Source organism: Rhinolophus sinicus, chromosome 4, assembly GCF_057876585.1.
Source record: "Rhinolophus sinicus isolate RSI-liver-muscle chromosome 4, RSI-T2T, whole genome shotgun sequence".
NCBI lineage: Eukaryota > Metazoa > Chordata > Mammalia > Chiroptera > Rhinolophidae > Rhinolophus > Rhinolophus sinicus.
In genome coordinates this window covers 77,919,932-77,943,838 of record NC_142504.1, presented here as the reverse complement: position 1 = coordinate 77,943,838, position 23,907 = coordinate 77,919,932, and the positions used below count along the sequence as shown (strand labels likewise).

The following is a 23,907-nucleotide window of genomic DNA, read 5'->3' as shown; positions in this document are numbered from 1 at the left end:
AACTATCTCCTCTTCGCCTGAAGAAATAATACAAAAGTTATTCTTTTTATCCCTCACAGGACCATCAATAAATAAAGCCAAAAGTTTGGCCACTCAAGAGCGATACAAAGGTACAGAGAGAGAACAACTCCTAAATTTCTAACCCTCCTACAGGGTGAGGGGACTTTGAACTGTGTCTGCGGGTCGGTCAGTTCACCACTGGACAGTAGCTGCACTGTCAAGGCTAAGTTGAATGAACACCAGATGTTACCAGACTTGAGGTGATTTAACAGCAGCAGCTTTGGCCACAGTGCTTTTCAACTCAGGAATGCAAATCGGACTTGTAAAGCAGTATTACGAAATCTGAAGGCAACCCCAGGACACGAAGGCGTCTTCCAGTTCTCCAAGAATGAAACCTAATTCTTCAGAAAGCGAAAGGTTGACACTAGGATGGCTGTGAATGTGATCCGCTCACTGACACTTGTTAAAGGCCAATCAATGCAACGTTTCTCCTTTTTTTGAGGAGGAAGCCATCACACAAGGTCTATACCATATTTTTAGTTAACATTGGAGGATACTGCAGATATACTTTATTATAACATTTTGTAGTTTAAAGAGCTTTATTAATGCAATAAATTAACTTTGTACACATTTTTATATATAAAAAAACTAGCAAGGGATTTCAGGACGTTGCAGGCCTCATTAGAGCTTGGTCTCCAAAAACCTGTTTGAAAAAAGCAACATGTTCTTCACAGTGTTCTCCTATGAGGAAAAACAGATTTAATCCATTAGATGTGGCACAAAAAGAGAGGAAAACGAGAATGAACAGTGCCGCTTATTGATGTGTATACTGGGTTTTAACTTATTTTTCTTTCATAAAATACTTTTGTTTTCCTACGCTTTTGAGCTGTCCTATTTACACAATTGATGCCATTGCGAAACTGGTCAGGGACCTGTACATCCCCTAGCAAGTCACCATCTGCTCTGAGAGACAAGTAGAGAAACTAACCTGTCATGGTCCTCAATGCCATCTTACGTGGTGCACTAAGCTAGAAAAAGTTGGTAGATCCAAAATAAAGTTGTATGTTCTTTCCCCATCCTAAGGAAGAGGATGCCTTAGATTTCATAACTTTGGAGGTAAGAATGATTTGCCAGTGTTTCCTGCCTAAAACCGAACATAAATAAGCCCCAGGCCATTTAAAACCCTTCGCCACCAGTTCCTGCCCTGATTCTTCAAAAGGGGACATTCCAAGAACAGCTATCAGACATATGAGCTGTGTTTAGGCTGCCTGAATTGGGCCCTGAATGTTTCTCTATCCGAAACATACCTCAAATTCCAGAGCATAACTCAGATCCATGAGCATACCGAATTCACATGTACTACAAATAACAGGCTATGGGGCAGGTCAGATGTTAGGACATTTTGTTTTCACAAACCTAACTCAGGAGTTCTTACCAAAAGGCTTCTCACCCTCCAGCTGCCAGCATTCTCTTGCTACTGCTAAGTCTGGTTGCCCCAGGCCTTTTCACCACTGCCATGTTCTCACCTGGTGTGAAATTAGGGTCCCCTCGCAAACGCTGGTTTCGTTGTTCAAAAAACCGGAAGATAGTATAGAAAAGCATGTTGTCTTCAGTCTGCTTCGCAGCATCTAAAAATTTCCGTGCAGAAATGTTGTCATGGCCACCAATGCCCCGGATAAACCGTAAGGCAGCCAACACTTGGTGTTTGGAAAGAAGAACTTCTACTATTTCATCATTTGCTGTCGAAAGTCGCTAGAAAGAGAAAAGTCCAGGTAAATGGAAGCAACAGACAGACTCTTATGCAGCTTAAAACTCTGATGTGTCCGTTACCTTCAACATATCCAGAGACAGCTGATGAGCAGGAGGATAAAAACTTTCTAGGGATAACAGCAGACAAGCCTGAAAGACAAATTTTCAGACTCTTCAGCATCAGATGTTGGAAAGTTACACTTGAAGTTTTTAATCACAAAAGTAAGTATCTTGTGATACCGACCAGAGGCTTTGAGTCACTGAGGACATGATACTGCAGGAACTGATGCAGCATATAAAAGAGGTTGTGCTGGACAAGCGTCTTGATAACGAGCTCATGGACGTAATGCTGAGGATAAAAAAAGGGAAGGCGGTCCAAATCGCGAACCTTGGCTAGGTTTGCCAAGGACTGCAGCTATTCTAACTGATGAGTCAAAGTTTCCATTGTTACGAGAAGTGGGTTCAGTGTGCAGGTGAAAGAACCCAACTTGATGTGATAGCACTTGTTCTAACTAAGGACAACATTGTCATATCAGGAAGGCGCTCAGGGTTCTGAGTCAGGCAGGCAGCACCTCTTAGCATATGGAAGAGCCACCTTAGTCATTGACAGTGCTGTCATTTTAAAAAACTATTCCTTGCTCCTCTGACTTGGGACCACCCATCCTGATGGGAAGGTACCTGCACTGGAATCGCAAATTGGTTAAGAGAGCGAATATATTCCATCAGGACGGCTATCACAAATTTGTGAGGCATCTCCTATGGAGAAAACAAAAATGGTCTTAGAAACATCAAAGACTTGCAAAGGCAGCTACATATAACCCTCATTTATCGCTCCCTTGTTTCCATGTTAAACTGGCCCAGTGCTATTTCGCTGGTTTTGCACAAGTCCCTCCAGAACCCGCACCACCCCACCCCCGCCCCCTCGATGAGCATGTTTAGATCTGAGTATTAGAAGCCAAACTATTAGCACAAGTCCTCACCGAAGATAGCCCAGGTACTCGAATCACATTATGAGTTCTAGTTGTTCTCAATTCCCTTCAAATAGATCTGTTTTGAGAATCCTTAGTCCAGAAGCGGCTGATGAGCTGTCACCTACCTTCTTTTCCGTGAACACCGACAGGACATGGGTGTACATGTCAGACTGGTCGATCACAGCTTGGGTCCGCACCGGCCTTTTGAGAAGTGGACTGCTCCGGCTCTGCCCTGCCTCCACTGCCTAGGCGAGACATTACAGCCGAGACATGACAGCTTAATCATCTAGGCAATGGTGTGTTTTCAGCTAATCCAAAAACAATGAATTCCTAGGTGCTGTGAACCTCAGATTTGAGCAGGAGATGATACTTATTTCACTACTTGGACAAAACTTTTTCCTGTGCTTGCTGGGGAAGAGTCTAGAAAGTCACAGTTGGTCATCTTGAAAATAGGCCAATGTTCATGGTAGAACTAAAAACAACATAAGCCACAGTTTTCCCTTAAGGGACATCATACTGTTTTAATCTCTTAACATAATGCCCTATCTAAATTTCTTAATCACAGCCTATCTGGTATTTGTTATCCACTAAAAATGGAATGGCTTGCTGCATCTTTATTATATGAAGCCCTGATCTTAAAATCAGTGAATACTTTGTGTAATGAGTTTATATTTAGATTTTTAAGGCAAGGCTCCCCAAATATTACTGAATAGGAAAGCTCTGTGAGACGATCCTGACTCCTGCAGCCTAACTTTTTTAAAGCCGTTCAGCTCAGTGAGATGCTGCAGGAGCTGTGGCGGCACCTGAGAACCCGCGTGTCTGAGAATAGCCAAGTGCTTCGATGTTGCACATGGCTGGCCACACTCCTGACTAGCAAGGGTGTCTGAAACCCAGCAGCCACAGAGCAGGGACACACAGAAACTGCCATTTGGGATCAGACCTACCGATTCCCACAGCCCAGTACACTAGTAGCAGGACCAAGAGAAGGCTCTGGAGGAGCTCAGCCCCTCCCTCCCCCCATGTCTGACGGGACAGGGTCCCACTGGCCCTTCAGCAGCCTGTGTCAGTCCTGCTATCCTTGAGTAGCTAAAGGTGAGTAGAGTGCGGGGATTTTTATTGTTTAAAACCACTTCCATTTTCAGTTTTAGGACTAATCAGATCCTTTTAAGTGAAATTATTCATTCCACTTGTCCTAAACTTTCTCACTTCAGAAGACATGAAACACTAACAGTATAGCAGAATATGGTAATAAGGCAGGTTAACTTTTTCCAGCCCATCACAACAAATATTTGAACCTACTATGTGAACAGCACAGTGCTAATATTTAATCATCACTAACAGAAAACTGACTAAAAAGACAGCAAAATTATTATATTTCTAAGACTAGACTCTGGCTTGGCAGAAACGTATAAAATAATGCAAAGCTGAGACCAATTTTATCTATAAAATAGAGGTAAGACCAAGGTTCTATCTACGTGTAAGATCAAACACAGATTTTAAAAAGTGAAGGCACTGAGATACAGCCTCAAGCTAGTTAGATGCCGGGACTCTGAATTTCCTGCTCCCCCACTGTGGCCACCTTGCCCTCTGGCACATAGCAAACCTCAGTGACGTTCTTCTATCAAAATCTTGCATGATAATTACAAACGTACAGGGGTAGGGATGGGGGCGTGGAAGTACCCTCATCATAGTACATATAACTTACCATCGTATAACTCTGCTCAGCGTCCAGGTACTTTTTATAGTCATGATTGAGTTTGTCAAAAACAGTGGCTATCACAGGCAGCGTTGCTCTGTCTGACTCACTCAACACTGTAAAGAATCAACATTTACAAGGTCAACCAACTTTGTCAACTTCAGAACACGTTGCTATGACAGAAAAACTAATCTCAAAGTGTGAGCAGTGCAAACATACCTCTACAGGGCATTCAGAGCAATGGTCTAGTTTAGAGGCCTAAAGCCTTCCCCTCACTCATAAGCCCTTTCTTGTTACTAGCAAAAACAGCTATGGCAGATATCTGTAGAATATTGTCAGAGTAGATATGCAGTGACTTGGAAGAATGTTTGTTTTAAAGCTAGCGATGGTAGCCCCAGACCCACATATGTGCCCAGGTTCAGGTTCGTTTTCACCTATTTATTTTTTTTAAGCCTTTATTTATTTATTCTATTTAGTCTTTTCTACCAAAGTCTCTACAAGGCATTTTTATGTTTAGTAGCCTCTCCAGGAGCTGCAATAATCCATCCTTGAAGTGAAGAATGGGGTGACCAGCTACAGGCAAGGCATAAAAGGTGGCCCAGCTCCCACTGGAAGGTGCTGGGTAGCACAGGCCTAATCCTCTGATCAGACTGACTGGGAAGGTTCACCCACTTACTCTGCGAACAGACAGACAGGATGACCATCTTGCATTCCCTTCTCTGGAGGAGAAAGTCCATCAGTCTTCCTTTATCTGGCAAGAGGTTTACTATGGGCTGAAGTTTCACTTGGAGGTTCCAGAGGTAACCTGATTTAAGAGGCAGCAAATTTAATAGGATGATGCAAACCGGAACAAAAGCCCAAAAGGTGACTCCCCTAAGGAGTCATGGGGGAAAACACACTCAATGGCTTTTTCTTACAAGCCAAAGCACAGCTGAGGACATTCAACACATGCCTGACAACAGGACTGACAGCCAAACTACCGCACGCATGGTTGATTCCATACCACAAAGTAACCCTCTACATTAAGAGGTATATCAATAGTGTATCGCCTTCAAAACGGGGCAACAAGCTCTCTAATCAACTCACAGCAGCTCCTTCCCCACACCTAGCCCCCTTTTAACCTTGAAGGTGGAAAAAGATGTTAACATGTGGCATTAACTCCAACCCTATGCTCTGGTTTCTCCTGTAATGGCTCATTGGTCAAAAGTGACTCCAGAGGAATTTCATAATTCATCCATTCATCAATCCATAAATGTCCTGAACACTCACTGCCAGGTAGGCAGTCAGAGCCTCTCTCAACCGGGATCTGTGAGAGAATTAAACGCTATATTAAGAGCGACCTTAGTGCCTCCTTTCTCAATTCTCCCATGGCTGGTACAGAGCTAGTGCCATTCTGGATGGACAGAAGTGAACTCATGACATACAGTGGATGCCACCTAGGGCATTAGGGCTAATTCTCTCCTTAATCCCAGTGGGCAAAACAGGAAAATGCACAGATGACTGAAGACTAATATGGAAAGTACTCTAACAGGAAGATTCAAGGTGTGGAGGATTACCAAGGAATAGAACATCCCGACGGAGGCTTCCCCAGCACCGTGAGAAACAGGAGTGCACCCCCAGGTACACAGAACAGAAAGGGGTGCATGATGGTGGGAGGTCAGAAGAGGGCAGGGAGGGCCCTGCACTCCATGCTGTGGGGTCTGGCTTTTCAGATGGACATATATGAAAGGGTTTAAAGCAGGGAATGGCCATTCTTAGTTGTTTTCATTATAAAACAGTCTATGCTCGTGATAAAATATACACATAGTAGAGAACAGAGTATAAAGTGAAAAATGATCCCATTCCCAGGCTGAAGGGAGAGGTCATTTCTCAGGGAGTCACCTTGAAAATGTCACTGGCTACAACTGTCATCCAAAGTCAACAAGCACTATTTTCTCTCTAACATGACGGTCGTCCCCTCTGACCCACCTTGGCTTGCGCTGATAATGATGTCAGGTTGAAAGACAATCCAGGATGAAGAATCTACATGTCATAGGAAATTCTAAACCAGAAGAGATGAAAACAAAAGGCAAACCCAGCTCAGATTAGCACTCGCCCCTCCCCCATTTGCTGAGGCGCTTTAAATGCCCGCCCCTGACGGTAAGAAGCTCTAAGAAACTGTCCGCTGTGGTTCCTGAGACGTTACTCCGGCTGATGAGGACGGAGCTTCAGGACCCTCTTAGACACCAGGGTAAAGAGGGGTAACAGCTTCCCTCTATGCACAGCGCCACTGCCTTTTAAAGGATACAGAGTTTACATGGGACAGGAGACTGGCTGGTCACAGGAGCAGGACCTACAAGTGGAGAAAACACAAGTGTGCAAGGCCTGACGGTGCACCCAGAAAATGCTGACGATACTAGTACTTAAGTAAAATGTAATACTTTTTAAAGCCTTCAGCAAATGTTAACACGTTGCGTACGGCGGGGTTTAAATCCCTCATGAAGATTTTCGTGATCCATACGCAACGTGTTAATTCAACTGTCATCAAACGAGGGAAGAAGTGAACTGTCATGTCCCACTGATAAAATATAGGGAGGAAGGGGGAAGTTGAGAACAATCCAAGAAAATGTCTTCCCAAGAAGGAGAAAGCATGTCAAGCCTTTGTTCACAGTGTTGTTGTTTTTAATAACCAAAGATGACTCATCATTTACACGTGCACATTAAAGAACTGAGAAATGTACCTGGAAGATTCAAAATCAAATACTCAGTTCACTGAGAATATTTCAAAACAAGTGTTTTGTGGTTTAATTATCTAAATAATTAGCTCCATTCTCCACTGCACACAGTAGTGGGTCCAGGCACAGAGATCTGGGAAGCAGGCCCAAGAAAACTTCACATGACAGGGACTTGTAACGACCTGTTACAGTGCTCGTGGGTAGCCCACAGTGCACTTGACAAATGCAGTCCTATAAACTATACACGATTCCCAGTTCTCTTCCAATTATCCAGGTACAATCGGAAGACAGGTTTTAATCAGCTGGTTTGAAAGGGTGGTAATTTTTAACAGACCCCCATAACAGAGGAAAGGGCCCCATCAGGTAAGCGAGAGCAAAAACACTTGCATTTGGAACCTAAGAATAAGGGTCTTACATGTGGGCCTCAGTGCTGACTGCCCATCACGCTGACTTAAATGCTCTCAGGTGAGAGCCAGGTAGCTCTGGTTTGTAAACCCCCCAGGTGACCCTAATGTAGAGTTTGAGAACCACTGGTCCAAGAGACCAAAAACAGGAGTATAATGAGGGCAGCTGGCTCTCCCCAAAGTTGCTGGTTTCAGGTTTCCAAATAGCCCAACAAGCTCTTCCTGAATGCACGTCCTGTGAGGGCACAGGGTGGGCAAGATACAAAGATGCTACAAGCCTGCAAGGGGCTTACAATCTAGCAGGAAAGACAAAACAAAAAGGCATTAACCTTAAAAACTGCTTTACCAACCCACACTCTAGAAGCCCAGAGATTCGATGGACCCTTGAATTCTTATTATTCTGAGTCTAGGCTATTGTTTTGACCACTCCTGGCATTAGCTTTATTATAAGTAGCCATTTAGAACCTGACTGCCTTTTAATTAGTCTTACTAAACAACGGGACAGAACTGAGTTTTAAATATTTAGAGTTGTTTTTTCCCCAATTTACTAGCAGTTACCTTCATGCCAAGTGAGCAGCAGCTACAAGATATATCAATTGACACAATCTATTCTTTTACAGGCATACCTCTAGGACATTACAGGTTCACTTCCCAAGTGTGGGAGGAGTGAATGGAGGGGAGTGAGTCTAGGGGGAAAGCGAGTCTGGGGAGGAAGTGAATCTGGAGTAAAAGTGAGTCTGGGGTAAAAGCGAGTGTGCGGGATGGGAGGAAGCAAATCTGGGGGGAGAAGTAAGTCTGGGGTAAAATCAAGTCTGTAGGGAAAGCGACTCTGGGGAAAGCCAGTGGTGATTTCTGCTGTGGAGGGCCTTGCCTTCAATTTGTAAAAAAAAGAAAAGAAAACCAACACCCGTGAAGCACAACAAAGCCAAGCACAATAAAACTAGGTCTGCTTATAATGCTAACATTATTACCCAGGGAAAAGGAAGAAGCTGGAGAGAACACAGAAGGCCAAAAGACCAATTCAAATGTGAGGACTACCTCCTTCCTTCCAAACTCTGCGGGAGAGTTAGTAAGCAGCAAGGCCAGAAAAGCAGGCCGGAGGCAGTGTCCTTGCTGAGCTCTCGGGGGCAGCCTGATCTGGACCTTCTCTGTAACAAGTCCAAGGACATCCTGACTGCAGGCAGGGCCAAGCCACCAATGCTATCTGACAAGTATTCCTTTTCATAAGAAAACACTGCTACCGGAGTCCCAAATGTGTCCCTTGTATGGTTTACACACCGAAACTTCAACTAACTTACTCTGTACTCCACTCTCCTTTGAGAGCATAATATTGTTTAAAGTCGATTACACTGGGAAAAGGCAAAAGAACAAAATGGTTTCTTCCCCCTTCTCTGAAATCCTGACCTCCTCTCAAACTTCCTACTTCCACCTCAGGTAGGAGGACTGATCTAGAACAATCCGAGACCCACAGTCTTAAGCACTTACTGTCACCATCGGTCTGGAAATGCACTATTTATCCTAACTAAGACACAGAATGCGAGAAAGAGAAGGAAAAGTGACCCCAGATTAAAATAACAGCCGTAAGCAGCCAAGTTTAATGTCAGGGTTACAGAGCACTGGCAATCAGAAAATGTCAAGGGCTTATTCCACATTTAAAATTTAAGCTTCAATGAGTAATCACAGCTCTCTATTTTAAAGCTCAGAGAAGAGAAATCATTCTATTTTCTTCAGAAGAAGATCCATTTTTCTTATAAAATACTTTTCACAACAACACAATTTTAGCTGATAGAATCAGTTAAAAAAAAAAAAAAAAAAAAAAAAAGAGCCCCTCACAAAATCCAACAGATCCAGAACCCTCTGTACACACTCCTCATTCGGTCTTGAATGTGGCCCCCAACTACACAGTGACCCCTTTTACCTGCCATGGGAATCTGATAGGGTTGAATTGATCGAGCTGGAAGCACTGGGTGATGGAAGGTAATGGTGCCATCAAACTCTCCCCTTAACTTGATATCAAATATCACCGATGTCTAGAGTGGAAAAAAAGACCACGGGTTGGCTTAACCCTTTTGTTACCTAACATCTTGCTATGACAGATTCCTTTAGAGTCTATGTTTGTATTCCATCCCTACTGGCCAGTTCTTTGAGGAGGAATTTGCTATCACATCACAACATTCTTTTATATTTTTACCTACTCTCACAAATAGTCCTGACATTTGTAACATGCTTCCTTTGAAGAGCTCTAAGTGATTTAAACGGATCTTTTTCACTTGCAGCATTTTCATTAGTCAAGGATATCTGGGTGTCACCTCTCTCCAGGGCATGGCAGAGAAGTGGTTTGTCTACTACCAGACACCCAGCTAACAGTGTAGAAAAAGCAGGACCCATTCTAGTTCTTTCTCTTGGGCCATACAGTCTCAAAACCATTATCATCTGTACTCACAAAGGAAGGACAATGTCCATGTACTCATGTAACACAGTGGTTCTGCCGTGAATTCCCAGCTTAGTTGATTCAACCAAATAACTGTTCCAAAGTCAGATCTCCTCATGTGTTATTTTTTGAAATAGTTCTTAATCATCCTTAAACTACTGACATGGAATCACTGTTTTTCCTAAACCATTTAGAATACCTAACCCACTTCCATCTGAAATTCTAAAACTTTGAGCATAAAAAGCACTTTCAAGTGTTTGTTCAGAATGTTCTAGCAATTTTCACAACTCTGTCAAGCAAGCCTAACTTGTACAACACAGACCAGACAGCCACACATAACTCATACCTCTGTATCCTGATGATGAACGACCACCAGATTATCCACCACATTTAGGGCAAACTTCCCCGTCCGATTTAACTTTAATATGTGCATCTTTTTACAGGCACCTTCTCTGAAGGACAACAGAAAGGTCAAAAAATAGATCAACAAGCTTTAGTTCAAATTTTAAAATTGGAGGAAGAAGGAAGAAAGCATTAACTATACCGTGGTAGATGATATAGGACTACCTCCGCTCCCGTACTATTGGAGGTCCGTGAATGATGCCTCAGGAAGAGAACATAAAGCTGTCTATAGCTGATTGGAGAAGAGAGTCATAAGTCATATTTGGCTGTTTGAAATTCCTCCATTGTCAATGCTGAAGTATAAGACTACAGTTATGTCAATCATGAAATATGCACTTAATGGAATATTTTGCAGCCAATAAAAACATTTGCAAAGCAAGCACAATTAGTCAAAAAAAAAGAGTCTATTATAAAGTTAATAAAAAGGGGGGGTACAAAACTAAATATACCATGATGAAAATATTTTAAAAGAAAAACTATCCCAAAATATTGGAAATATTTTTGCATACTATCCAAAAATATTAGAAATACATGTTAACAGATATCCTTGGATAAGACAAGTCCGTTTTCTTTCCCTTTAACTTTCTGTATTTTCCAAGATTTATACAATGTGTACATTCCTTAATCACAGGAAAATATAATCTCTCTTCCTTTTTAAGCCTCATCTAATAAATGTGGTGTGACCAGTTCCTGAATGCACATTTTTATTCCAATGGTTAACACTGTGCTGAGCCTCCCACAGGGAAGGGAGTGGGTCCCCACCTCCACTTCGGCCAAGATTGCTCTCATTTTGTTTTCTAAATCAGAATGCCACAGATTTCCTTAAAAAAAAAAAGGTATGTTGTGTGTGGGGGCAGGCATTCTAACGGCTAAAAATGTTTAAAGTCTGGAAACTATTATTTCAGGTTATAGTAGAATCAGAAATGATTTAGAAGCAAAATGATGGTATTTGTTGAATACAGTTATAGGGGGTTCTTTGTATTCCTATTTTAGTTTGAACTTTTCATAATAAAGTTTAAAAATTAATACAGCTGCATATCCAAGTGAAAATACACTTTCCTACATAAGTAATTCAGTTTCATGTTTGTTAGATAAAAAACTTAGACTATGTTGTTGTTTAGAACAAATTAGAATATATTTTAGCTAAAAAAAATAATTGTTCATACGTTGCAACTCACAGAATGAAAGACAAATTCTAAAACTAAGACATCCAAGAAATAAAAGTGACTCGATATTCTCATTTTATCAGATTAAAATGGTGAAAAAAACTTGCCTAAGACCACAAAACTAGTAAAATAAAAAAAGAACGCCCGGAAGATAGCAGGTTTACTATATCCATAAGATCTAGGTACAACACAGGAAAGGGAAGTCCTGATTGTGTGTTCCAAGGCTACCTAAAGAAAACGTAGCCCTGGGGTGTTTAATTTCTATTACTTATATCACTAAAAGCAATTACAAGGAGTTCTCTCAAAAGACAAACATACATCGTCGCCATTGCAATGTCTCTCTCAGAAAGGTACAGTTTAGTGGACTTAGGCACAGCTGGTAATTCAATCTCAAACTTGGGCAGCTTTGACATAGTGCCAGCCTGTTGGGGAAAAAAAAAGTTTTAAGACAAGTCTGTTACATCCCTTTGATGTTTTAGCATTCCCTATGTAAAATCATCAAGGATATATACACACACTATGTGTTTCTATCCTTTCCAGCGTCACACCATGTCCTTCCTTTACTCAGTCTGTCCCCAGAATGAATCATTCTTGGAGGTGATGGGATGGTACAGTGTGCCCTCTAGTGGTCAGAAGCAGTGAGGTTATTAGAGGCACCTGCCCATTTGAAGCACTTGGCACATCCGGATGTTAAAGGAACAGGGTAGGAGGGGGGGACAAAAGTAATTTTTTTTAAAGGGAGGCTTACTCATACCCTAAAATAAAAGGGCTGCAGGACGTTTCCGAGGACGGTGGTAGACAGCAGAATCACTGCACTCTCAGGACAGTACATGTACCAATTCACATTGATATTCTGGCTCTTCAGGAGTTTCAAATTTCGTTTCTCTGGTAATACCTGAAACAAAGTTCAAGAAACACAATCTTCATTTAAAGAACAGCAAAATGTCGGAAGACTGATCCAGTAAATTAAGAAAATTATAAAAAGCAGAAAGAACCCGTAAGTTGAATTGAAATTATTTTTTATTTATTACAGCTACCTGTTATCAATCCTAGTGCTTAGTGTTTTACAAACATTAGCTCATTTACCCTCGTCACAGGCCTGAGAAGTGGATATCATTAATATTCGACAGAAGAGGAAATAAGGCTCAGAGAGGTGAGGGAAACTGCCTCATCAGTTATGAAGTTATGGCCTCGGCTCGCCATTTTTCTGCAAGGCCCAGGTCTCTCTCAACCTCCATATTCTCAGGAACCACCCACCAAAGATCAAAGAGCAGCGACATCCTCACTCATTGAGAAAATGGTCCAATCAACCCCATGACCCTAGAGCACGAGGCACTATATCACTTTGTAAGCGGGCATTTTCCCGCCAAATCGCGTCGTAACGCGGGGCTTTTTTGACATTTTCTCGCCAAAATTAGACTTTCCGTAAAATATTCATATCTTTCTATCTATTTGATATTTTTCTATGAAACTTTCAGTGTTTTAGTTTAAAAAGAGGTCTCTATTTATTTACTTTGCAAAATTTTTGCCGGTTCCAACTAGAGGCGATATGACGAGTTTACTCGTTTCCTGCAAAAAATGTGGTATCAGCGTCTGCCCAGCCTGCACCATCTACCTTCGGCCTGGTCTCCATCTCGACTCCAGTTCCCACTAGAAAAGGGAGGGGCTCCCTTTTCTAACTGGTGTGTTTATGAGACTATGCAAGCAAATCTAGTATTTTATAATCAAGGCACATTTTAAACATACCTAACTGATGTTCTGATACACTAAGGAATACTGTATAGAGCCACCAAGACATTAATGCTCAGAGAATACTAACTGAAGAACTGAGGCGGCAGTCAGGCTCGGGAGCCGTACGCTTCGTGATAACTCAGGTATAATAAAATAAGGATGCGTGAAGGACCCCTTTCTAACATTTCTTTTTTGTTTGTTTGGGGGAGGTGGGATTTTTTTTTTCAGTTTTTTCCTAACACTTCTTGACGTTCTGAAGAGCATCTAGGTGATTTGAATGTATACTTTTCCACTACCGAGAACAGAAAGATACACTTTTACACTTTTAAATGATTGCCCCAGGGAACCCTTCTGTAAAGCAATCAATCCTTTTCATGCTGTCATATATACAAAATTCTATTTCTGTGTATATGGGATTCATATCAAGTTTGTTTTCTTTCTGCTGGTCACTACAAAGGTTTTGATGACAGCCCAACAGCAAAGCACCATGGCATTAACATTTCATGTTTGTTTACACAGGTGTATTTCCTCTATCCATACATTCTAAATTATACTGCTTTCATAAGGTCGACAAAATCAACACCTTCTAGATTAGCTCCACTTACATATCTCAGAAGTATTCTCAATAGGTCAGGCAGTTGGAACATATTAAAAGATCAAGAGGCAGATGCATCAAAGCAAACAATCAACAGATGGAATGGGAGAAAATATTTGCCAATCATCTGATAAAGGGTTAATATCCAGAATATATAAAGAACTCCAACCACTCAACAACACAAATAAAATAACCGAATTCAAAAATGGGCAAAGGACTTGATTAGACATTTCTCTAGGACATATACGAATAGCCAAGAAGCCATGAAAAGATGTTCAATATCACTAATCACCAGAGAAATGCAAACCAAAAACACAATGACATATCATCTCATGCCCAGAAGGATGACTATTATTCATTAAACAGAAAACAACTCGTGTGGAGGACGTGAAGAAACTGGAACCGTTGTGGACTATTGGTGGGAACACAAAATGTTATAACTACTATGAAAACCAGTATGGCACTTCCTAAAAAAAACTAAAGATAGAATTACCATACGATCCAGCAATCTTACTGTTGGGTATGTACCCAAAAGAACTGAAAGCAGGGTCTCAAAGATTTACTTACACATTCATATTCTTGGCAGCATTATTCACAATAGCCAAAAAATGGAAGCAACCCAAGTGTCCCTCAATGCATGAATGGATAAAATGTGGTATACACACAATGGAATATTATTCAATCTTAAAAAAAGGAAGGGAATTCTTCCACATACTACATACAATATGAAACTTGAGGACCTATGCTAAGTGAAACAAGCCAGTCACAAAGGACAAATACTGTATGATTCCACTTATGTGAGGTACTTAGAGTAGTTAAATTCATAGTAAATAAAATGGTGGTTACCAGGGGCTGGGAGATGGGGGGAAGGGAATTATTTAAGGGGTAGAGAGTTTCAGTTTTGCAAGATGAAAAAGTTCTGGAGATCTATTTCACAACAATGTGAATATACTTAACACTACTGAACTATACACTTAAAAATGGTTAAGACGGTAAATTTTATGTTATGTGTTTTTTTACTAAATTTTTTTTAAGGTGAAGAGGCAGGTCACAAAGGAGGAAATACAAATGGACAATACACAAATGAAAATATACATACCTTCCTAATAATGAAAAATGTAAATTAAAATGTCTTTCTCCCTCTCAGATTCGCAAATGTCTATGGACTTATAATATCCAGTTCTGGCAAAGATGTAGAAAATAGAGATTTGTACATTGCTAGTGCAAGTGCAAACCTCTGGAAGAAATTTAGCAATATCTATTCTGCTTTTTAGATGTTCATACCTGTAATGTGGTCCCCCTTCTAAGAACTGCCTCAGTCAAGAATATAAAGAAATGTTTACGAACATGTTCACTGGGGAATTGTTTATAATCACGAAAAACTGAAAATAAGCCAGACATTCATCAACAAGGAACTGATTAAATAAATGAGTATAGCCACACAGCAGAATATGACTCAGAATAAAACATGGAAAGAAGTCCAAGACATACTGCTAAGCAAAAAAAAAAAAAAAAAAAAAAGCCAGCCACAAATGTTTATATACACTATTCTCATTTTTGTAAAAAATAATAATGTTTGTGTGTGTAGAAAAAAATGGAGGAATATGCACCAGACTGTTCATAACAGTTATTCTAGGGATTATGGTGGACATCTACTTTTCATGTATCTTGGTAATGTTTGAACATTTTATAAAACACATGTATTACTTATAAATGGAAAAAAAGAATCAAAACCCAAGCAAGAAACGAAAGCTCTAGAATCTCAAAATGTCTATTTAGTGCTAAATTCACAAAGCTGCCAAACTGCTATTACAAACCTTTCTCCAGCAAACATCAGTGGTAAATACAATACCTGGTAAAATTCAATTCCTTGATCTGTAATAAAGACAATTTCAGTAGAACTGGTCCAGCAGAATCCTAGTATGTTGGCATTCTTGGTCTAAAAAAGATTATAGAAAGATTTTGAATTAACAAGAAAAACATATATATAAATATTTTCAAAAGCTTACAGTATTCTTTAATAAAAGTTCCTTAGACTCAAACTTCTTTTTTTTAATCCAGTGTTCCCGGATTTTCACCTGTAACACTTTACTGAAGCATCTGATTCTTAATTCCTCCTAGTCAACAGAACAGAAGGAAAAGCCTGAGTGTTGTGGAAAGGGAACTGACCAGCACTCACAAATATCAATTTCTACCTTTAGGAACCAAAGGAGAACTGATATTCTTAGTTAAAGACATTATAAAAACTGGTGTTGATGGGATTTATAGATGATGTAATACAGAATTGTACACCTAAAAACTATGTAATTTTACTAACAATTGTCACCCCAATAAATTAAAAAAAAAAAAAAAAAAAGAAAACTGGTGTTATACAAGTAGAAAGGCCTAATGGTTCTCAGCGAGTGTTGACCAAAATGGAGTTGGTGGCCTTGAGCCCACACGCCTGACTCATTGGTGAACAGCTGTGCCCCGAGCCTGAGGACAGACAGAACTATGAGAATAGCTCTGCTGCACACAGAGGAACTAGAAGTCTGCGAATGGTTGTTATTTGGCAGATGTGCATTTCCTTGCTGTAGAGCCCACCCTGAACTCCACTTAGCAAAACCATTACAAAGATGCCAGAGCCATGCCTCATTCATACCCGATTCTGCTAGTTTCCAGGGTGCCACATTGCTACTTGTAACTGAGCCCTCTCTTGCCTAGTTTATTATACCCAGCAAATCTAATGAATAGGAATTAGAATCTACGCCCAGGGAAAGAAAGAGGAAGGACATAACAAGGACAAATCAAGGAAAGAAAACATCATTGGAAAGGGAAAAAAACATCCTCTTCCACAAACCTCCAAAGAGGCGACTATGAAAGGAATACAGGATCTGACCCAGATGTGCCAGCCCAAAGGAGAAGTCAGGGGCGACAGGAAGACAACAGCCACCAAGTACTGAGACTGCTAGGTGTGTAACATCTGTCATCCATTTAATCCTCCCAACTCCATCTTACCGATGAAGAAACTTTTAAAAAATTGTCCGAAGTCCCAAAGCCAACATGCAGCAGACCTCAGCATAAAGCACCGTATGTCTCCAAGTCTGTGCTCTCAATTACCACCCTGCCCTGCATCTCCACCATGTAACTCACCCAGTTAAATGCCAACCCACAGGGAGATGCCAGGACCATACCTTGCACTCCTGAGTATATTCCAGCTGAGAACTATCCGGGATAAAATTAGAAAAATCCTGAAAGAAAAAAAAACACAAAGGAGAAATGTGGATCAGGCAGCATACTGTCAACCTACTTTGATATACAACAAAAGGAAAAGACAAATAAATTTTAAAAGTAAGCAGAAAAAAACTGACAAAAACCCAGACAGGAACAATAAAGAGACCCATTTGGACAATCTGCCTCCTTAATAGCAGCAAATTGACAATTCAATTTTTTAAACAGAAGTAATCCAAATATTCAGTTAGGGCTTAGAAACTGATTTTGAAAATTCATTCCTCAAATAGTTGATTTCAGAGAAATGTGTTGCTCTACATTTTACAACAGGTTTTCCAAAAATTATAGCAATTAATACTGACAGAAGGAAATAGATTTTGCATCTTTCTCAACAGCTTTTCCTCTACTTTACAAATGGTGACGTTGAATATTTATAAAGGCTAAAATGCCAACAAGCTGCTCCAACTTTGACTATCTGTTCCTGTTAGGTCAAGCATTCAAAGATGAGCGAAGTGAATAAAGGGAGTTACTCTGGCAAGGCTAATTCACAAAGTACCCAAAAAAATATACCTCATGCAATCTATGGTCAATACAGCTATTAATCAATACAAAAGATGCCAGAGGTTCCAAATTAGTTTTTTTTTTTAAGTCAAAAATGCCAACTAAGGTCATAAGTATTTATCCATTCAAGTATCTTTCTTATCTTGAAGAATTCCATAGGCTCAAATACAATGCAACATAACTATAGCTTGCATGACATTAAAATAACAAATTTTGCAATTCATTCTCTTCCAAATGTACTTCTAATGTCCTTTCTTTATACTGTATTTAAAGATAAGTCTTACCACAGTCTTTGAGGTCCTCTGAACAGCTAATATCTTATTTTCTAAGGAAAATTTAATGCACTTCACTTCTCCTTTGTCTTCCATTCTTTAAGAAGAAAGAGTATGTTAAGAGTTAAACTTAATCACTGAATTCTAGCTTCTATCATTTCGTGAGAAGAAAAAAAACTAGTTAAATATTCACAAAGCAGCAAATCTTAGTTAATTAAACTTATGTTTCTGAAGCCATTAGCAGAACCTCTTTTTAAGAAACAATCCAACTGGCAACAAATTGCTGGAGAAATTTATGGTATTGCAGATAACATGTGATGGAAGAATTGCGATCACCTGTACTTTCTCTGAGAATTATTTCAGACATAAATAAGTAGATACGTGCATATTTCTTTTTATTGTGCTTTGCTTTATTGAGCTTCACAAATGTTGCAGTATTTTTTTACAACTTAAAGACAAGACACCTCCTCAATGCACACCAGCAAAAAGATTACGACTCACTCTATTCTGATAACTCCCTTTCTTGCCGTGGGCTGAAAGCAAATCTGCCATTATGTCCAAGGTATGCCTGTACCCACAGTGACTTCCACAAACAACTGCCCTCTTTCTCCATCACTCTCACAGCAAAGCCTGTGGAAGACAGAAGTGTCCTCTTTCCCATTCACTACTCCACAGGCTCAGGACAGCCCCATCTTGAAGTCTCAGAACCACCTCAAAGGAAGTCAAGGGATGGAATACAGAGGGGCGTGAGGAAACTTTAGGGCTATGGGATGTTCATATCTTGATTGTGATAATTTCATGGATGTACACCTATATCAAAACTTATCAATTACACATGTTAAGTATGTGCACTTAATAATTATACCACAGTAAAGCCATTAAAAATAAATGTTTTTAAAAGAGGATAAATTCAGTATCTTCCGCTCAAACCCTACTGAGCCCCCAAAACGGGACCATCATGGGCTCACTCTCATTTTGACCACCGAGTCCTACCAGACATCTTCCTAAGCACCCCTTGAGTGCCTATGCCATATCAGTCTACACCGCCTTCCATCTGGTTTTCACCAAGCCTGGCTCAGACGATTGCCCTGGCTCTGATATGCTCCCAACTAATCCAGCCTCAAGGCTGGGAAAAGCATGAGCTTTCCAAACACTGATATGATCATGCCATACCCCACCTTAGAAATGTACAGTAACAAGATAAAGCCCCAATTCCATAACAAAATCCTTAAGGGTCAAGCCGGCCCCTGCCAGTGGCCACAGCATCACCACCGCCCCCTCCCTGCATGGACACCTGCTCTTCAGTTACACAGACCTGGAGCTCCCAAACATCACGCTCGCTCACCTTTGCACTTGGTGTTCTCTCCAACTGGAAGACCTCCTCTCTTCTCTACCTAGAATCATTCCATTCAAGTTCTCAAGTTTTGCTCAAAGGCTACCTCCTCTCTGAGCCCTTCCCCATCCTGTCCCAAGATGTCACATCTCTTCTGCGTGCCTGCATTCTTGGTACAGCACTTGTCAAAGTAAATAGTATGTGTCTCCCACACTAAAGTTATGAGTTCTCCAAAAGGGCGCCCGGCTAATTCAAAGCCTTCACATGCCAGGTGCCCAGCAATGGTGCTGCAACCCGTGTTTGACACACAAATGATGTGCGATTCATTTTCTACTTCAAAAACTGTTTGCTATCAACACAGGCCAACTGTAAAACACTTTTTGATCACCACTGAATTGAGGGGCCTACATTGTACTTTCTTCTCCTGTAATTACAGGAGTTAAGGTGACCAGATAGTTTATCATCCAAACTGAAATACTTCTGAAAGTGAAAGAGGCTGCTATTCATAATTATGGCGGTTCAACTTGTGTTTGGATTTTCTTAATATACATTCTTACATGAAAACACTGACCCAGGAATCTCCTCCACCTTGCAGACACTCTGGAAAGACCTGGGCCAAATGAGGAAATGAAGGTCCTCCGCAGTCAAAAAACCGGAAATGGGAAGTCAATAATGCCCTGACTTGCTAATTTCAAGTACCAGGAAATAGGTGCCCTACTTCAGAGTATTTGGTTCCCAAATCAACAGGGAACTACTCTACATATTTCACTCACAGGAAGTACAGTTATGTGCCACCAAGACTGCAGAGCAGGTGTCTGCTTCCCTCTCTCTACAGACAGGGATTTACTTAAACACACACACACACACACACACACACACAGACACACACACGCGCGACCTCTTAGGTGAGGCAAAGGACAAAAATTTAAAACTACCCTATGAATGAGAAAGGGAAACACCATTTTGTTTACATGTTGAAATTATTCTAAAAATCTTAACACTGTTACCTGAACGAGATGGGATTCCTGTCATCTGGGCCTTTAACGACCACCCCCGTAGCACCTCCAGATCGAACAGCGAAAACCTGGGAGTGAAAAGCAGCAATGTTAATGGTCTGAACTTTGAAAGACTGGACACACACACCAACTACAAGTGAGTATTTCTGATACACCTCACCCGTGCTTCAACTAAACCAACGCGGCACATATCAATCTGCAGATGCTTGATGTTCCCATGAATTTGAAGAAAAGAGAGTAGAGACCAAAAAGGCGACCGTTCCAAGTGCTGCCTGCCCACTGTGTAGGACCGGGTCGGGGGGCCCCATGCCTCCAAGTTTTAATCGGTTCAACAAAAGCGCAGCTTAAGCACTCCCCGCTACTCCCCGCACTGCCGTCGGGTCTCCCCCCCCCGCCCCCCCCCCACTTTCCAAAATTCCGAGAATAATGAAAATTTCAATGTCTAAATCCAACAAAAGGCGCCAAGAAAAGACTGGCTTGCTAATAACTGACCACACCGGCTAAAGTGCGCTGGGTCCATGGCGCCAGCTCGGGATCCACCCAGCTGTCACTTTGAAGAGCCTTGGCCGCGGTGGAGCCTGGTCCCTCCGCCCACCCACCAGGAAGGCGCTGGCGCCGGTCCTGCGCCGGGACGCGAGAAGAGGGCCCGGGCCTGGTTCCCTGACACCTGGCCTTGGCGCGCGAGACAACCCTGGGGCACCAAGAGCGGCGGGCTGGGCGAACGCGGCCGCGCGGAAGAGGGTGCGGGCTGGCCGGACCTGCTTGTTGGCCTCATCGAAGAAGACACAGTTGACGGGATTCGCCTTCTCGAAGTGCACCGGCCGCTCGCACAGCTCCAGGTAGTAGTCCTCCTCGCCCATGGCGGGCGCCGCGGTGGCGGCGGGGGGTCCGGAGGCGGCAGCCAGCGTGGAACCAGGCGAGCAGCGCCCTGTGCGGGGTCTCGGACTGGCGGTGGCTGTAGCGGCAGCGGCGGCGGCGATCCAGCGGGCGCGGAGGCCGCTTCCTGGTGCCACGCCCCCACGCCGTCCGTCACGTGGCCTGCGGCTCTCTGCGCTTAAACAAGCTACGGCCTACGGCCGCCGAGCCGCGGTGGGGCCCGTCGGAGCGAGAGGCTCCTCCCCTTTCCCGGAGGGCTGGGTCTCACGGAGGCTTACCGGTCTGGGGCGGGGTGCTGCGGCACCGGAAAACGCCGTGCGGGGTCGGATGGCAGCGCCCCCAGTCCCACCCGCGCTTTCCCTAGTTTGTGATAGTCCTGGCTTCAATCCTTCCCAGGAGGCTTGCGCAGCGTCGGTTGCCCTCGTGGGAAAGGGCTTCCCCTGGTCTAGGAAAGGAAGGCTCATCTTGCTTTTGAAAGGATTTAGTAAGGGACGTGAGGGCTCTGGTCAGCACCTGGATGCTGTGAGCATGTTAACAGGGAAACCCTAGCTTAGATGGCAGGTCAGAAAGCCTTTTTTAAATGGCTTTAATATTTGAGGGGATGGGGGAACTCCTCATTCAATGGCTGGAACAGAGAGCCAGAAGGGAGTGATCAGTGATGATCCCTAGGTGTCCATTCTCAACAGAAATGGTACTTTTCTGCTGTACCAGAAGTGAAGTGACAGGGAGCATTGTCATGGAGGATGATTTATGGCACACTTTAAAATACACCTTCTCTCAACCGTAGCTTACACCCGACTGGATCAAACAAGTTGAAAGTTGTCACACACGGTTACTAAGGTTCAACGTGCCACTTCCTGTAGTGAGGATCCCTGCCTTTCCGTTGGATGGCACTCAGCAGCAGCATTCACCCTATTTTCTGATCATAACAGAAAGGCTCCCTGTCACATCATTCCTGCTATGGCAATTTCTGTCAAGTGAAAACATTGTGGTGTGTCCTCATCCACCTTATCCACCGGATCTGGCACCGAGTGACTTCTGGCTCTTCCCCAAAGTCAAAATCACCATGAAAGGTAAACCTCTTGAATTGATTCAGGACCTCTTACCAATTGTATTAGTTATTTATTGCTCCAATACAATCTCATCTGAAAATTTCCCAAATAACTTGGATATTTCTCATCCAAGCAAAAGTTTAAGAATCAGTTGAAGCAGTAGGATGCCCTCCCCAACACCCACCCACCAAAAAAATTTACATCAACCTTGGACTTTGTATTAGGCCACTTGAACTGCCATAACAGAGTACCACAGATTGGGTGGCTTAAAAAACAGAAACTGTCTCACAGTTCTGGAGGATAGAAGTCCAAGATTAAAGTGCCAGCAGGGTTGGTGTCTGGTGAGGCCTCTCTCATTGGGGTGCAGACAGCGGCCTTCTCACTATGTCCTCACATGGCCTTTCCGTTGTGCTTGCATGGAGAGATCGCTGGTGTCTCTTCCTCTTCTTATAGGGACACCAGTCGTTTTTGGATTAACGTCCCACCCTTTTGATCTCACTCAACATTTATTACCTCCTTAAAGACCCTATTTCTAAATACAATACTCATATTTGGGTTTAAGGCTTCAACATATGAATTTGGGGTGGGTCACATTTTGGGGAACAGTCTTCAATATCTGTTCAATGTTTTATTATTTTCTAAATATGATACAACGTCAAAAAGCTGAAATAGGAGATGATTAGTTGTTTTTGTTAATAACAATATACTAACACTTTAAGCAATGGACTTATGTTTCTTGCTTCAAATTTAACTTTTCAAATCCTTTTTGACATTTTCCACATTTTTCATAAATCTTGGCTCATTTGATGCTTTACCCAGATAATGTTCTTAAGGTTTTGTGTCAAATGTTCTAATTGATTATGTGTTCTTTCTGTCCCAGAAGTCATTAGAGAGATGAAAAAAAAAAAAAAGTTGAGAGCCATAAGTAGTAGCTCACTCATTCTGTGAGAAATGCCTCACCTTCCCCCTTCATCTGCTACTTTATCTTTCTACTACACACTTGCTCTTAAGTCCTCAAAAAGCTAGCTATGTTTCGGAGAAAGCTGGAAAACCTAGAATAGCAAGAGTAATGCTTTCCCAACTGTAACCTTTTAATATTTTTAAATTGGGAAATAAATAGGAAATAAAAAAAAACAGGCTTTTAAATGAATAAATTAATGTCTCCAAGTATAAACTTAACGGAAAATAAATAATTCTTTAATTTTATGGAATTCTTTTAAAACTCAAATAGAAAAATATATCTTCAAAAATCTAAGTATTGAGATTTGAAAATAAAATGAAATGAGCTTTTCCCACCCAATTTCTAAAGTGCTGGAAAACTGCTCAGAATTTGAAAAGGTACAGACAAAAATCTCTTTTGATGCCCAGAGCCTAATGAACAGCAAAAAACCTTAGGGCCTCCATCTCCTTCATCTTCGTGGGGCAGGCTCTACCATGATCAACAGTTCACCATCAGCTGCCTCACTTCATCCTCCTCGCCGTTCAAAGATTTTTCTTTTTTTTTAAGAGGGAAAAAATTTGCAGGGATGTATGTCACACTATAAACAGTGGTTTTTAGAATACAAGGGACTTATAGTTAGCATTTCTGAATTTCTATAATATTTAAAATGAGCATGCACATCGTAGTTTTGTAAACAGAAAAACTGACTTTTTATAAAGAGAAAACTGGCAGAATTATCCTGTTGAGATAAAAATTCCTTACACAGTCATCCTTATTTTGACAACTTA

The 23,907-nt window shown here is 41.7% G+C and overlaps 2 protein-coding genes across 3 annotated transcripts in view; one reads left to right on the top strand and one right to left on the bottom strand.

Moving 5' to 3' along the window:
* NPC1 (NPC intracellular cholesterol transporter 1) overlaps nucleotides 1–876 on the top strand; it is a 53,786-nt gene extending 52,910 nt beyond the window's left edge. Inside the window, exon 25 of the mRNA XM_019741198.3 lies at nucleotides 60–876. Coding sequence (XP_019596757.3) covers nucleotides 60–142 — 83 coding nt within the window. The 3' untranslated portion in view covers nucleotides 143–876. The remainder of the gene's footprint in view (nucleotides 1–59) is intronic.
* RMC1 (regulator of MON1-CCZ1) lies at nucleotides 581–21,262 on the bottom strand. 2 transcript variants are annotated; one of them, XM_019741199.3, is made up of 20 exons: nucleotides 21,010–21,262; nucleotides 20,243–20,319; nucleotides 17,915–17,999; nucleotides 17,033–17,089; nucleotides 15,712–15,798; nucleotides 12,288–12,428; nucleotides 11,852–11,955; nucleotides 10,510–10,599; nucleotides 10,312–10,417; nucleotides 9,453–9,564; nucleotides 6,704–6,748; nucleotides 6,385–6,438; nucleotides 5,093–5,221; nucleotides 4,426–4,532; nucleotides 2,846–2,965; nucleotides 2,428–2,505; nucleotides 1,994–2,098; nucleotides 1,831–1,899; nucleotides 1,527–1,752; nucleotides 581–741 (listed from the first exon to the last, which is right to left on the bottom strand). In XM_019741199.3, the coding sequence occupies exons 1-20, from the start codon at nucleotides 21,109–21,111 to the stop codon at nucleotides 662–664; spliced, it is 1,974 nt and encodes a 657-aa protein (XP_019596758.1). In that variant the 5' UTR covers nucleotides 21,112–21,262; the 3' UTR covers nucleotides 581–661. The 2 variants fall into 2 exon arrangements, with proteins under 2 accessions (XP_019596758.1, XP_088654062.1); XM_088797936.1 differs by having other exon boundaries at nucleotides 1,527–1,628.
* Between the last annotated feature and the right edge of the window lie 2,645 nt (nucleotides 21,263–23,907).